Raw genomic sequence first — 15,729 nt, forward strand, 5'->3', positions numbered from 1 at the left:
CAAAGTCATGGTTTACTTGGCTTCCCATGAGGATAGAATTTAAGACCGGTATTTATTAATCCAGTAAAGGTTTAAGATAATACTTTATTTTAATTCATTGTTTTGTACATTTGATGCATTAATAAATATTCGAATTCATTCTACACTCACTGAATTGCACATGATAACAATGGTATCTACGTATTCTTCGTATTTTTTAGAGGATTACATCAAAAAATTACGAAAATCTATTTAAGGTTTATTAAAGAAAACAGAATTTTAAGAAAACGATCGTATTTGTTTATGTAAGACACAGGAACAAGTTCAAAAAGGGAGGTAATTTCCGTTTCGATTTATTTTATAAAACAAGATGGCCGCAATTTTTTTTTAATAATTCAGTAATATTCGGGTAATTTCGACTGCATAATTTGGAAGCTAACATTGTAATTTATTAGAATTAACAAAAAAGATCAGTAGAAACCATTTTTATTTTAATCTGAAAACTTCATTTATCGATTACAAAACTTCGTTCTGATAGTGTAGAAGCGCCTATTTGAGTAATATCAGTTTTAATGAATAGAAGTTGAAAAATCGTGAACCATTTCGAGATTATCCATTGATACTAGGGCTGAAAGATTATGGATACCTTTTCCTTGCAAGTACCTTGCATTTTCGTGGAACTTCAAACCATTTAACACGTTGGTGAAAATAAAGCCATGTCCGTCTTTGTTTACATTCTTCGTCAGCTGATCCTTGTGCTACACGAGGAGTACCACGGAAGAGTAACTTCGGTGCTACTTACCGATCCGCGCTATTTTTTTTAAATCGTATTTCCAAATATAATTAAATTTTTATGTTTTTTATTCAATTGTAAGGTTAAATGAAGTATAGAATAGGTACAAAACACCCTGCCCTCCCCATGTTAAGAATGGCTTTTTAAATAACGTTATTATTTCAGCACGGATCAATAAGTGCACTAGTACCGTAACTCGTAACTTCTGATTAATGTTTACCAGTTTTAAAATATGCAAACGAACTTGACCGATGTCTAGAATCAGAAAATATTTTAAGACCAGTAAACATTCATCAGAAGTGACTTTTCCAGGGAATTCATCGCGAAGCACAACAATCAGCCGATGTAGAATGTTAAAACAGACGGGACTTGATTTTAAAAGAGGTTTATGAAAGGTTATTAATAAAGCTCCACTTTGTATTGAGCACTTTTAATTAAAAATAAAATTTATAAGTACGCTAAGGTTTACTGCTTATTGCTTACAATTATATATATTTATAATTTAAAAAAAAAAAAAAAAAAAGTAGTTAAAAATGTTCTTACTTTTACGGTGGGTCTCGTTTATTTTAACGTCTATCCATCGTAGAATTCGCCCATTATTACAAACAAGTAACGAAGATTTCTAACGTATTCTTTGCATTAACGAAGCGCCATTTACTTGCTTAAATCTCGACCTAAGGCGTGAATGCCAGCTTGGAAAGTCGTATCTACACTTGTCTGTAACAGAAAGAGTTCGTTGTTCGACAATAGAATTGTAAACATGACTCTCGCTACGAAGTTCGCTTACAGCAAGTTTCGAAGGCGAGTAATCGTTGGCCCGAAGTATCTTGCCCCCTTCCCCCGCTCTAGTTGCACTTTAGTTCTTTTGTTTTGAAAAAAAAAAAAAAAGATTTCATAACGTTTCAACAGTTGCAAAACCTCGTGGCGTCTTCAGGATGGCGACACTGGTTAGTGGTTATATACATCGAAACGACGCGCACCATATAAAGATAAGTATAAAAATGGGGGCACTTAGTACAACGGTGAAGAACCGAATAAAATCAGTACAATTTTTTTTTTTTTTTTTTTTTTTTTAGTTATTTTGTAGTTTAACCCTGTCAGACCCCACCCAAGAAATGAGATTCTACTGGGAGGGAGGGAGGAAGGGGGGGATTTTACATGTGAATACTAAAAAAAAAAAAGTAATCAAAACAATTATTGTAGAACGGGGGGGGGGATCAGTTTCGTATATAAGTTAACCATTTCCAAATCATGCTAACTTTTTATAGGGCTCTTGACTAAAAAAAAGTAACCATTGACCCTAAATCTACCTAGCAATGTCCTAAAACCACACGTAATCACATAAAATGCTATAACCTAGCATAATAACAAACAGAATTTATCTCCGATAGACAAGAAAAAAGGGGGGTACTTCTACAGTTTACTAACGTGCTATTTTCTTTTGAAAGGATTTTCAAATTAAATTCAATTTTTTGCGGTCAATTTTTACGACGTACCCCAGCGTATTACAAAACACCCCAACCTCCCATGTTAAGAACGGCTTTCGGAATAAACCCCCACAACTTCGAAAGCTGTTAACATGGAGATATTCCGAAAGCCGTTCTTAACATGGGGAGGTTGGGGTGTTTTATAATACGCTGGGGCAGTGGGGCGGGCGGGGCACGTCGTAAAAATTTACCTTTTTTTGCTTAAATTTTGCCAGGTGAAAAGTACAGACTAGCTTATCAAGTCTCCCCCTCTCACCACATTAAGGAGTTTCTAAATAATAATATTAATTCAGCATTCAGCACGTTCCGTAAACCGCAGAAGTACCAAAATTGGGTTAAAGATAGCATCGACCGGAAATCGAGATCATTCTACGGTTAAATTATACGCGAAACTGATCACCCACTAAGTACAAAAAATAAATAAATAAAAAACAAACAAAAACTTTAGTGTGTTCACATGTAATCGGCTAAAAAGATGTTTTAACAAAGTGTTAATCTGCCGTCGATGAATTCCAGTAAAAGCAATAACGATAGTTCGTTATATTGCTTAACTGGGTTTTATATATATAAATAAAAAAAAAAGTAGTTATTTTTCTTACCGTATCAGTGTTTGTTGCTGTTAGTGTTAAGACGGGCATGATAGCTGCGTATATATATATATATATAAAAAAAACTGTCGAGTAGAATAAACTTTTTTAGTATTAAACTATTACTTCTCTACGTGTTTAATCTCGTCAGTCAGTTGTAGTGCCTTTCCAACGGCAAGGCTTCGAGGAAAGTGGACTGAAACTACGAGCAGCCCCTTAAAACAAAAACAAACAAAATCTTCGGTCTTAAAAGAAAGGAATCCCATCGCAGTCTGACTCTGGTACTAAAAGAACAGAAGAGAGAAGAAAAAAAAAAAAAAAAAAAAAGATTTTCACCGTCCCACCCTGCCTCGCCTGGTCGCTACTGTCTTGTTACCCCCCACCCCTCCTTCCCAACACAAACCATTCCATTTCTTCCCCCCTCCCCCCGACGCCAGAAATGAAGAAGATTTATCTTTGGGACTACTTTCACGGCTGGAACCATCACCCTCCCAAATATACTTAAGACGTAGTAGTAGTAGTGAGTACGTGTGTATACACACACACACACACACACACACGTGGTAACAGCCAGGAGTGACACTATTAAGTGGGTTGAAAGAGACAATGAGTATTAAAAGGGAGGGCAGACCAGATTCTTCATGTAAATAAAACGTAAATGAGTTTTATATTAAAAAGAACCGCCACAAAGTCATTGTTTATTTGGCTCCCCACGAGGACAGAGTCAGAAACAAGGTCGTTTTTTTATTTTATTTATTGTTGATGGAGAAAATCCAGCACTCCAAGAGAGGACACACGCGTGGGGCACAAGTTTTAATTGCTTCAGTGCAGAACAGTTAAAAACTGGAGGTACTTGTGCACAAGTTGTGCAGTTTACGGATCATTCCGAAATAAGGTTATTTAGAAAATCATTCTTATTAACATGGGGAGGGGAGTCTTTTTTCTACTTTGTTGTACTTTCAAACAATTTAATGAAAAAAAATGATACCGTAAAATGAATTTAACTTTAACCTATTTAAAAAACAGCACGGTTCGTAAACGGTACAAGCACCAACTTTGATTTATTTATTCGCCAATAAAATTCAAGATTAAAGTAACGTCATCGTACAGCTATTTACAATGCTTCCCCACGGGACAGAGTTAGACGTCAGGGTCGTGTTCTTTAACGTGGAAAAAAGGAACCAAAATTTCAAATTGTTTCAATCGTAAAGGATTTCTCCCCTAGCAGAAGAAGAAATTTAAGTGCAGAAGAACAGATAGTATTTATTTGATTCTCCACAAAAGCAAATTAACACAAGTTTGTTTTTTAATGTGGGGAGGGGGAACCACCTCCACAGAAAGCGGGTACTCTGGCAGTGTCCAAATAGATAATCATTGTCTCGGTATGAAGGGGTTTCCTTACACTGACCAAGGGCTAATTAAGTGGAAGCACCAGATCAGATACTACACTTTGATCTTGGCCCGAAGGCAAAGAACGTCTTCGCACAGTAAATTGATAACTTTCATCAAACGCACGAAAATTTAATTTATTACCGACCTGTATACTTTTAAAGTGTGGAAACTGTAAGATTCATTATATCTGAATGTAATGAACTTAATGGAACAAACAAAAATGGCGAGCATCCAAAAAATTATGTAAAAAAAAAAAAACTTTATTTGAAGTCTTCCAATTGTAATCTGTTGTATTTGCACTTCCACAGATTAAGAACCGTACGATTTTTTTACGTTAACCATTTAACTTTTCGTAAAAGGTATCCCCAAAAGACTCTAATAAAAAGTTGTTAAAGTAAGAATACATATAAAAAATAAATAATAACATTGCGTAAAAGTCGAAACTTAATCTTTCTAATTGATTGACTAATAGTCGTCTGGTAAGTAAGAACGTCTTTTTATTATTGTATTTCCGGTAAAAGTCGGAACCTGATTCGGCTTTCTCCGTTCGTCATCAGAACTGCTTACGTTACGACTGTAAATCTATGCTTCCCTCTTCCTAAAAAGCGTACCAATATCTTTGGGTATATAATTCAAAAATGTATTTACCTTTCTGAGGAAGACTACGTAAAACCTTTGTGAAATAATAATTGTGTTCTTCCATAGATTCTTTACTTACCTGAAAAATAAAAAAAAAAGAATTAAATTAATAAAGCCAAAACAAATAGGAAACAAAATGCAATTTATATTGCCAAAAATTCAGATTTTTTGTATTGTATTAGGTTAAGGAAGTTCTTGCGGAATTTTTAATTTTGATTTCAAATGATGTATTTTCAATTAATATTTCGTTATAATACCTTTACTTTAAATATCATTTTAAAGCGGGTTGTACCCTCTATCTAATCGTTTAAATTACAATCGTTTTCAAACAATCATGTCTTTATTTCAGAACGTTGAATACAAGATGGAAAAAAGTAAATTCACAATTTTCTTATTTCAATTCAAGCTAGGCCGAAAAGCAGCTGAAAAAAACTCACGATATTAACGAAACGTTTGACCCCAAAACCACTACTGAACACACAGCACAATGGTGGTTTAAGAAATTTCTTGGCGATGACAAGAGTATTGAAGATGAGCGTAGTGCTCGGTCATCGGATGTTAACAATGATCATTTAAGAGCCTTCGTCGAAGCCAGTGCACGCACAACTTTTTGAGAACTTGTTTTGGAATTAGACGTAACGTATACAACGATTTCCAACCATTTGAGATTGGAAAAACAAAAAACTTAATGTGTGCCTCACGAATTAAATAACCAGAAGAAACGTCGTTATTAAGTGTCACCTTTCCCTTTACGCAACAAGAATGACCTGTTTCTCGACCGGGTTGTGACTTGCAATGACAATCGGCGACACTCAGCTCAGTGGTTAGACGCTGACGAAGCTCTACGCTTCCCAAAGCCAGAGTTTGTTTCACTACAAGAAGGTCATGCTGACTGTTTGGTCGTCTGCGACCAGTCCATCCATTAGTTTATTTTTATTTTATTTTTTTGATGCAGGTAAAACCATTACGGTGGTTAAGTCCTGTCAATGGATCAGAAACTTCGGCAACAACGCTCAGCATTAGTCAAAAAAAAAAAAAAAAAAAAAAAAAAAGCCCAATTCTTCTCCACGATAATGCCCGACCGACGTTGCTAAATCGACCCCACACAAGTTGAACGAATTGGATTACGAAACTGCCTCATCCGCCATAATCTATACACCTCTCACCTACCTACTATCACTTCAAGCATCTCGACAACTTTCTGCGTGAGAAAGCCTTCAAACCGTCTTAAGCTTCATTGGCACCAGAACGCAAGATTTTTACGATACTGGCATATGTGTGCACTTGTTTTGTGTTGGCAAAAGTGTGTTCATTCTGATGGTTTTTATTTCGATCAACAAATTTTGTTCGAGCCGAGATATGTTCATCTAAATTTAAAAGTTAAAAACTGCAAGAACTTTCTTGTCCTAATATCAGCTCTCTTCGTGGCAGGTTTATATTGTTAGGTATGCTGATATATTTCTATGTACAGCATTCACTAACCTAATTAACCAATAACTACGAATTTGGGAACATAGTTATAGGCGCAGTCGGTCTGAAAGTGAACTATATTTAGTTGAATTAGTTTGGTAAATTTTTACTTTCCACCTTAACACTTACATTTAAAATGATGACATGGGTTTTCGGGTAAACTAAAAAAACGAATATTACATTTAAATTTCACGAAGACGAGTAGTTTTCTGAATATTAAGACATTTTTCCAATGTATTATTAAAACAATGTCAATAGCGTTCGCCATTCTTAACATGAATAGGATGGGGGGTTTTAATAAACGCATGCGCACTAGTACTTTTCAGTTGGGTAAAAAACATGGCCTCCAGTAAAAACAATAGATTACAATGGATAAAGATCTCAAGTATTTATTCCAAATTTGATTAGAATACTCGTTTTCAGCATACTCGAAAACCCGTAAAAGTCATCAATTCAACCGTGAATGTTGAAGTGGAAAAAAAAAAAAAATAGATGTTAATTTTATGCAACGAGGTAAAAAGAGGGAACAAACCTTTCATGAAATTTCCGATTGTGAAATTTTAACAATAGAGAAAATTTATTAATTGCTATCAAATTAGGAATTAGCGTTCCTTTGCAATATTTATAGATTTTAGAGTCTTGAACAACTTTCTATTAGAAAATTAAAATTCATTAAATTTGCACCGACATTGATCCATAGTCATTAGACCCCAAATTCCTCGAATTTCAATTTCCTATTTAAAAGAACATTAAATCTTGAGTTTTAGACATTTCTCAGAATCCAAATAATGTAATGGATTTGGACCCAAATTGAAATAAGGATTCTAGACATAAGGTTTATCAGTATTTATTGATTTTTAATCTCTGTCAAGGATATAAAAGCTTGTTCTGGTAATTTAGTTTATTGGGCGTTTTTAACTTGTTTATTTTTAAATGATTTTTTTAAAATTGTCTTGATTTCAGCCCAAAGGCCGACAAGTCGATTACCTCTTTAAATAAAGAGAGAATAAATCAAAGACTTCGACACAAAATGCTTTTTGAGGCCAATTTAATTTTTTTCAGTATATAAGTGTAGAATCAAGGACAAATATTTAACCAACCAGAAATATTCCCTTTACGAGCAGAGTACTGGTTTCCGAAGGTTATTTAGGGAGTGCATTTGCACTCTTCACGCTCTCTAGCCGCGAGGAGACGCAAGTGTGTATTAAATCAACGTCACTTCGTCAACCAGGAAACTTCTCTCTGGGCGTGTTAGCCAAGCCGCTCTTAGCCACAGATTATCGACGTGAATAAAACTTCATCAGCAAAGATTGCGACCTGCCTGCACGTGGAGATACTTTCACTACCAGATTCTACACCAGTAAAGAGGCATAAGCTTGGCCGAAATGACATTTTTTTTTTGTTTTTTTTAATTTATTCATTTTTAAATTAAATACTAATATCATTAAATAATAAAAATGCGTAGCAGTAGTAATTCCTCCTACAACGCAGGGTTCCTCGGACAAATTTATCTTTAGTTAACCTTTGACAAGTAAATACTTTCGTTTACTTAGCCAGAGAAAAATTACTAGCCAAACCCACGTGATTTTTGGAGTATGACATCTTCGTTTCGTTACGAGTATGTACATCATAAAGTTTCTGCATTTTTTTTTTTAAAAGTGTAATTCTAAATATGCTCCGAATTTTATGTTAAGACTTAAGGGTATAAAAATTCGAATTTCTTCAGATATTTCTTTAAACAGCCTTCGTTAAAAAAAAAAAAAAAAAAAAAATAGTATATTGTTCTATTAAACTTTTATTGTTTAAATAATTTGACTTTGTTCGTTTTATTAAACATAAATAAATAAAAAGGTTGAAAAGACATTTTTCACTCAGTAATGAACTTTGGAAGTTTGTCGGTGAAAAAAACAATCGTCAAAAGATAAGCGTTTTATTATTTCTAGTCGCCACGGATAAAAATCACTCAAATGCGACTGTTTCATCTGCAACGATAGAAGTAGCAGCAGCAACCATTAAATATTTGTTCGACTTGTAAGCTTGACGCTGATTGGAGCAAACAATTTCGATTTGAATTTTACCAACAAAAAACAAAACAAAACAAAAACAAACAAACTATATTATATGGCACAACAAGGTTATGTAAGGGAGTGCACAGCCTTCACTAATCAAGATGGCAACTTGTCAGTGTATAGACTTACTCTCAATACCATTTCTACAGACAGGCTTACTTCCAAACAATAACACGAACCCTACCAGCCTTGCAAACTAAACTCGCAAACGTTATGACTCGTCGCATTCTTTATTACTAGCATTTTTTTAAAATTATTATTGCATGTTTGATGAAATTAGCTAATAAAGTGTATATAAAATATTAGAATGGGATTTTCTCTTTAATTCTCGAACAGTGTCGTTACATCTTAACCACTCGGATCCACACGTTGTCTGGTACCGTAGTAGGAACAAACAAACGAAAAGAAATAAAAACAATGCAGATTCGAATCTATTTGTGGTTCTTCTAAAATAACGCATTTCATTATCTTTCAAAAGTCTTAATACACACGTGTTTTCCGATGTTGTGTCATATAACATACGTTTTTTAAAAATCTGTCCCCGCCACCTAACCTCGGCCTTAGCTTTCTCGCCCGTAGCTCACACGTCCATCTTCCCCGACCCCCACTTTTTTTTTTATAGGTTTTCGGCTATGCTGACAATGAAAAACAACTTTGGGAATAAACACCTCCAGCCTCTCCATGTTAAGAAAGGCTTTCGGTATAAACTTCCCCAATCTTGTCAGCATACCTGGAAATGTATACAAGTTGACATTTCGAATGTGAACGGTGAATTTTTGACGCATGCGCAATTTTAAAAAAAGATTAAAACGGAATGGAATTTAAATTTCCGTTCTATTTTCAAAACCCAAAACAGAGCGCTCTCGACAAGTTTTACCTTTCAGTGTTATGTGACCAGTAAGAGTTTATCGGTTAAATATTTATAGGCCGACACATACATCTGATAAAGATTTATATATCTATATAATTATAAAACTCAAATGACCTTGTAACGATGTATGTAACCCACTTTCCGGTTTACGACATCCGGTTGCGTATGCACGCATGACCTGCGCACTGAAATATTAACGTTATTTCGAAATTATTTAACATGGGAAGAATGGAGTTTAAAATAAATAACTTCAACGTAATACAGAAATGAACGATGTAAAAAAAAAAAAGCAGATATCAAACTTTGAATTTAACTATAATAAGTAGTATGGTATCTCTTCAGTGCACATTTAACTATAAGTATTGCCAACCACTTATAATTCAGTAACTGTATTTTTTTTCTTTTTTAAATAATTATAATAAACAGAACGACTCATAGAAATCTATATTCTTTTTTCATTTTAATATACTTTCAGTTATGTAAAAAACAAAAACAAAAAAAAAACTATTTTCTTTACATTACAAGTGTCACGCTAATACATGAATTCCATAGCTAATATAACATACGACCCAACGGGTCACGGGTAGTCTAGTGTGTGTGTGTGTGTGTGTAAATATATATATATATATATATATATATATATGGCCCCCATACATGCGTACGTGAAAAGGTACTACGCTCTTAATATATTGATAGTACATCAAATACTAACGCATTGTTTTATTACTAGGGCTAGGACAACAGCATATTCTTTTCATCCTTTTGATTCTCAAGTATATATCCCTTGATATCGTGTTGGTTGGTTGTTTTTGTTTTACGGCATATCAACCCTTTTCAGGTAATTTAATGCCGAATCCAGTTATTTTGAAGATTTTTTTTAACGGAATATTTGTTTTTCAAGTCGGTTTCTATTTAACCCATAGTTGAGACTAACCGGTACTACCACTGAGTGAACTTGGGAGCAATGGCAATTAAAGGGTGGCTCTACACTCCCCAAAGCCCGCAAGCTGGGGCATCACCGTCGGATATAGTTTAAGGTCATATCCAGGACCTGATATCGTGTATGTTTTTTTTATATAGAGTGATGTGGTGTTCGGTTAATTAACTGTTGGATATATACTCGAGAGTCAAAACAATGATAAGAAATATCCTGTTGTCCTTGCCCTACTTATTACACATTTAACGAAGATGGCCAATCTTAGATTGATACAGTCATTAATTCTACATGTATTCTTTGTTTCAACCGTTATACCTGTACCGAACAATTATTAATGATGGAATCAATTTAAAGCAGAAGTAGAGGTGGATATTTTTTTTCCATTCTAACAGATTGACACTAGCTGAGTAATAAGCTAAAACACTTTAAAATACGTTAAAGCACAAAAATTATCCAGATAGATAGAAGAGTAATTTTGCTTGCCTTTGGTAACATTTATTTGTTGTATAATAATTTTTTTGTTTACGTCCTTTTTTTGTTCTTTTGACTATTACTAAAACTGCCCCAGTAATCTTCGATTGCTTGCAAGTGACGTCAGGACCTGCATGTGACGTCCTATGCAGAGTGCACCCGTTGCAAGACAACAACAAAAGCGAACGACCCAGTTTTCACCGAAATCGATCACTCCCAATCGATGACCTCCACTTATAGAGCCAGAGATCGACAAATATATGGATTTAAAATGTTATCGATAGTTTTATTCCATTTTCCATTGCTGCATTCAGCATATAAAAATAAAAACTGAAGAGGGTGAAACCTCCAAACGAATTATACGAAAATATCGAATTTTTGTCATTTTAAAGAAAAAATACAAAAAAAAAAAAAAAAAACCCATTAAACATGGAATCTGGATCATTTAGATTATTTTAGTTCTGGCCTTCAGATAGAACCATACCTAGATCAATGTCAAAGGGGGGAAAAATCACTAACTTCGGAAATTTATCTTTTGTCACATGTAAAGCCCCTTTTTAGGCAAAAAGCCGAATATCTCAAATAAAATACCAAGCTTGTGCCTAACTTCGCTCTCGCGAGGAGGCAATGAGTAGGGGGCACTATTCTTATCTTGATTAATCATCTAACAATTTAATAAACAGAAGATAAAATTGAATAAATTTAAAACGAATATATATATATATATATATATTACAACCCCGGGATATGGCATTAAAATACAGTACAGTATACAATACACACACATATATATATATATATATATATATATATATATATATATATACCAAATAACACTGTAACGCGGGGCAAAAACAGTAATCAGGGACCGGAAAAACATTTCACATCGTAACCCGAAGGAAAAAAATCGTATCCTAAGGCCACCGTATTTCGGGGTTCTACTCCGTGTGTTTATGCGTGTGTGGTACAGTCAGTAAAAAGCAAAAGTACCGGATCTATCCTTTGACCGAGAACAATTTCATCTCAGCTCGAATGCCAGAGTTAGCGTATTGAATTTCTATTGTATATCAATCGAATTTAATTGACTATTGAACTGGCGAATAGAGCTTCGCTTTTATTAAAAAAATTTCAGAAAAAGAACAATTACAATTAAATAAATTATACTTATTTCATATCTTTTTCGGATTTTAAAAAAAAATTTTAATTTTTTTTTTTTTTTTAGATGAGAATTACGAATTCGTATTATTTGAACTATTGTTCTCATCTGCGTTGTCAATTTTACATGCTTTCTTTTTTGAACTCGCGAATTCTTTCAAAATCAGATACCTTTATGGAATATCGAACTGATCTAAAAAGAAAAAGAAAACTTTGAACGACGTTAACTCACGCGAGGTATTTCGAAGGGTCACGAACTGTTTAGCCTGTTAATAAGGGGCAAAAGTTATGGTCCGTTGATTTAGAACGAGTGCTTTATATCGAACTTCTAGAGTAAATGAGGTATTGTGATGACTAATCCCTATTAATCCTTAACTGTGCATCGAACGGATATCATAAGACTGGCTTCGTTGCACCTTATAAAAAATGTCCATACAACATTTTAGCCAGATCGGTTGAATAGTTTCCGAGAAAAGTTGGAACTGACAGACTAAAAATATATAAATAGAAACATGGCTGTCGTATCAAAGAATCAAATGATTCTTAGCTGTGTTCTTGTAATAAACGAGTTTCCGGATTTAAAAAAATAAAATAAAATCGCTCCGGACACGGCAGGGTGTCACTTAATATAAGATAACGAAAGATTATCACTAGGGCTGTGTCAGCAGAATATTCTTTTCATTGTTTTGACTGAGTATATATCCGTTAATATCTTATGTTTTTATATAGACTTGATGGGGTTCTCGGTTGATTAACTGTCGAACTGCGTCGGATATATACTCGAGAGTCAAAAGACTGAAAAGAATATGTTGTTGTCACATCCCTAATTATCACAAATATAAAAAGGCCTATTGACCTTAGGCTTGACATTTTTCAAGGCTATCGGCAGGGGGAGACAGTCAACAGGAAGAGAGTTCCACAAGCCTGCAGTTCTTAAAAAGAAGCTACTGGAATAGGAAGCTACATTAAAATGAGGTATCGAAACTACAGATTGATAGAGACTACTAAACCAACGAATCAAACGAGCTGGCGCAAAGGAAGTAAGAAATAGACAAGACAATTCTGAATAAAAGACACCACAATAGTATTTATAGAAAATAACGAGGCTAGCAACATCACGTCTGTAAGAGGGAGGTTGCAGAGAAGGATGGTGCTAATCAAATTACAAGTACGTTTCTGCATCTTATTAAACCTCCTCATTGGGAGAGAAATTCATCATCTATTCCATATTTCTCCATTAATATAGCAAACTACGTAATTTTAATATATCCCCCCCTCCACATTTCTCACGACATGAACATAAGACAAGTTCAAAAAAGAACTAGTGCCCAAGAAGTAGTGCATTCTGGCAGAAAAGAAATTGCCTGAGCAGCTCCGCTAACATTGCACTTAGGCGATTAGTAATAAACTTACCTCTTAAAGAGGGTGATAAAATAAAGTCTAGGGAAGTAGACCTCCCGGAACTGCATAGGTGTGTGTGTGTGTGTGTGAGAAACAGACAGAGACACAAACACATACAGAAATGAACTAAACTCTGCCGGTAGGATTTTAATAAATTATATTCTAACTGTGATGTACCCATTTTCCCATCAAACTAACAAACTGTCGAGTTGTTAAATTAAGGAAGAGTTCACATAATTAGAATGTAAGCAACAAGTCCTAATTACTAGTTAAGTACTCATTAAATTAGATACTCGTCACCATTCATTCTAGGAGGCGGCCAGACAGTCAGCAAAAATTAAACTTGAAACATTAACTTTCATTTAGAATCCCTATTTATATAACACTAGCGGGGGTAGCCGGCGTTGCCCGGGTGTTTAGAGGTATGTGCTCGGGCAGGGGGCGGGGTAAATAAAAGCAAAAGAATAAGCGAAGTAATCACCCTGTTTAAATATTAAACAAATTGTTAAAACTGAAAATCGAAAAATAAAAAAAAAACTAACGTAAAGCAAACGAACGAGGTTAAATTTTTTTAAAATCGGAAAAACAAGAGCGAAATAAAAAAATAAAAAAAGAAAACGCGAATGTGATGGGGGAAAAAACAGAAAAACGAACGTTAAAACTTCTTTAAAAAATCTAAGAAATATAAAAAAAAAAAAAAAAAACATAGAACGTGAAAAATAGCTTAAATAATCCTGTTTCAATATTAAACCTTTAAAAATCGAAAAAAGAAAAAAGAAAAAAAAAGATATCTCGCACCACGATTCGAACTCACAACCTAAGATAAAGTGTGAAAAAACCCTGACACGTTACCCGCTTGGCCAACAAAGAGCAACTGAAACACGTTTGAATTTATTTATTTAAGTATTAAAAACAGAATTTACACGTGCCCGCAATAAAAGTTAACTCTGCTACTTCTATTTGACCTCATTAATAAGGTCAAATAGAAGTAGCGGAGTTAACTTTTACTGCCGGGCAGCTTTTGGATTTGTTTACCCAACTTTGGCTGGTTGTTTCCCCAAGATGTTGGGGAGGGGGAAACCAGCTCCCCATTGTCCAGATTGAATAGCAATTGTCTGATATAAGGAGTTTGGCCCCACCATTGATCAAAGCTGGTTGCTTCTGGACGTTCCCCGGTGCCGGGAACAATTCTTAGCTTTGAATTAGTTTCGGTTTCATACAAAAAAGCTGAACGAACACAAGACGGACTGAAATAGCAATAATTGTGTAAAAATCGATGTAAATAAATCTAGACGCAAAGCGCGTTCGCAAATCGTACATATTATGATCTACGGGCTACATAAACAGTTCTAAGCGATAGTAATCACCCCCCCCCCCGGACCATCGGCGAAAAAAAGCCTTTTCAAGACATGCAAAAAATGCGTGTGCGCATTTGCCTTATATATATATATATATATATATATATATAAGATAGATGGACTTAGGCAGAGTGTGTCGAACGTTATTTATAATATAAAGGCCACTTTTCTATGTATATGCTTGTATGTCTGAATAAAACTTAAAACCTGACAAAACAATAACCCACAAAGTTGGTATTTTCTTGATTAGACTTGTCCCAAACGAATATTGTAAAATTTAGAAAAATAAATTATTCGATCCTAAACTGGTGCAGATTTTGTCAGGGGGGTTGGTTTTCCAGCCAGATTATATACTAACTTAAGAGAGGTAGTTGATTTTCTTTTTTTTTCGTGAAGGAATTAATTCCATTATGTGGACTCTTCTGGAGGAATCTATAAAAACGATGTGTGTGTGTGTGTGTGTGTGTGTGTGTGTGTGAGGGAGGAAAGCAGAGGTGATGGATTAGGCAGAGGAGAAAGAATAAGAGGGAGGAGGAAACCGAGGAAGAGAAAAAGAGAGAAAGATATAAAAGAAATAGGAGTTTTAACAGAAATGTTACTTTTCCCGAGCAATACCGGGTAGCCTTGCTACTTTATCATATAAAAAAAAAAAAAAAAAAAAAAAAAAAAACAGTTGTAACCTACTTCTAACGAATTTATTTGATGTTTCTGAAGTTAATTAGGATAAACGCGGGACTGTTGCGCGAAATAAAATGTAACACGAAAGGCAGTTCTTTATTTGACGAGATGTCTAATCAAAAGGCTGCTATACTTTTTTTTTTAAATGTCCGTACCGGCAGAATTGTGTGCATGTTTTTTTTTTTTTTCATCAATCGCATGTCATGACTAGCAGGTCACAAACCTTCGGTGGATGACATTGAAAGAGCACCTAATCTAGAGTTTGTCCAGAGTATTTACATAAAAGCTCTAACAGACTTATTTATTTCAACAAATTTTTAATTTTACTTCTTTGACCTGAAGCGGATGATGCTTTTAAATGTGTAAGGTGAGAGTCCTTCTCCACTTCCATGTTAAGGATGAGAGTTTTTTATTTTTTTATTTTAACATTTTTGTGGATGAG

At 34.5% G+C, this 15,729-nt stretch overlaps 1 protein-coding gene across 15 annotated transcripts in view; it reads right to left on the reverse strand.

The window, feature by feature from the left end:
- The window catches only part of LOC145279823 (protein phosphatase EYA1-like), a 1,162,399-nt gene that overhangs the window by 258,118 nt on the left and 888,552 nt on the right, over positions 1-15,729 (reverse strand). Inside the window, exon 1 of one of the 15 annotated variants that reach the window (XM_080131214.1) lies at positions 2,859-2,965. The exons of 12 other annotated variants lie outside the window; for them this stretch is intronic. In XM_080131214.1, the coding sequence (XP_079987340.1) occupies positions 2,859-2,897 (39 nt within the window). In that variant the 5' untranslated portion in view covers positions 2,898-2,965. Of the gene's footprint in view, positions 1-1,315; positions 1,576-2,858; positions 2,966-15,729 lie in introns of those variants that run through there. 2 more of the 15 variants (XM_080131227.1, XM_080131225.1) reach the window with 2 other exon arrangements.

This window comes from Euprymna scolopes, chromosome 7 (assembly GCF_053919585.1).
Source record: "Euprymna scolopes isolate OS-2025 chromosome 7, ASM5391958v1, whole genome shotgun sequence".
In the NCBI taxonomy this organism is placed as follows: domain Eukaryota; kingdom Metazoa; phylum Mollusca; class Cephalopoda; order Sepiida; family Sepiolidae; genus Euprymna; species Euprymna scolopes.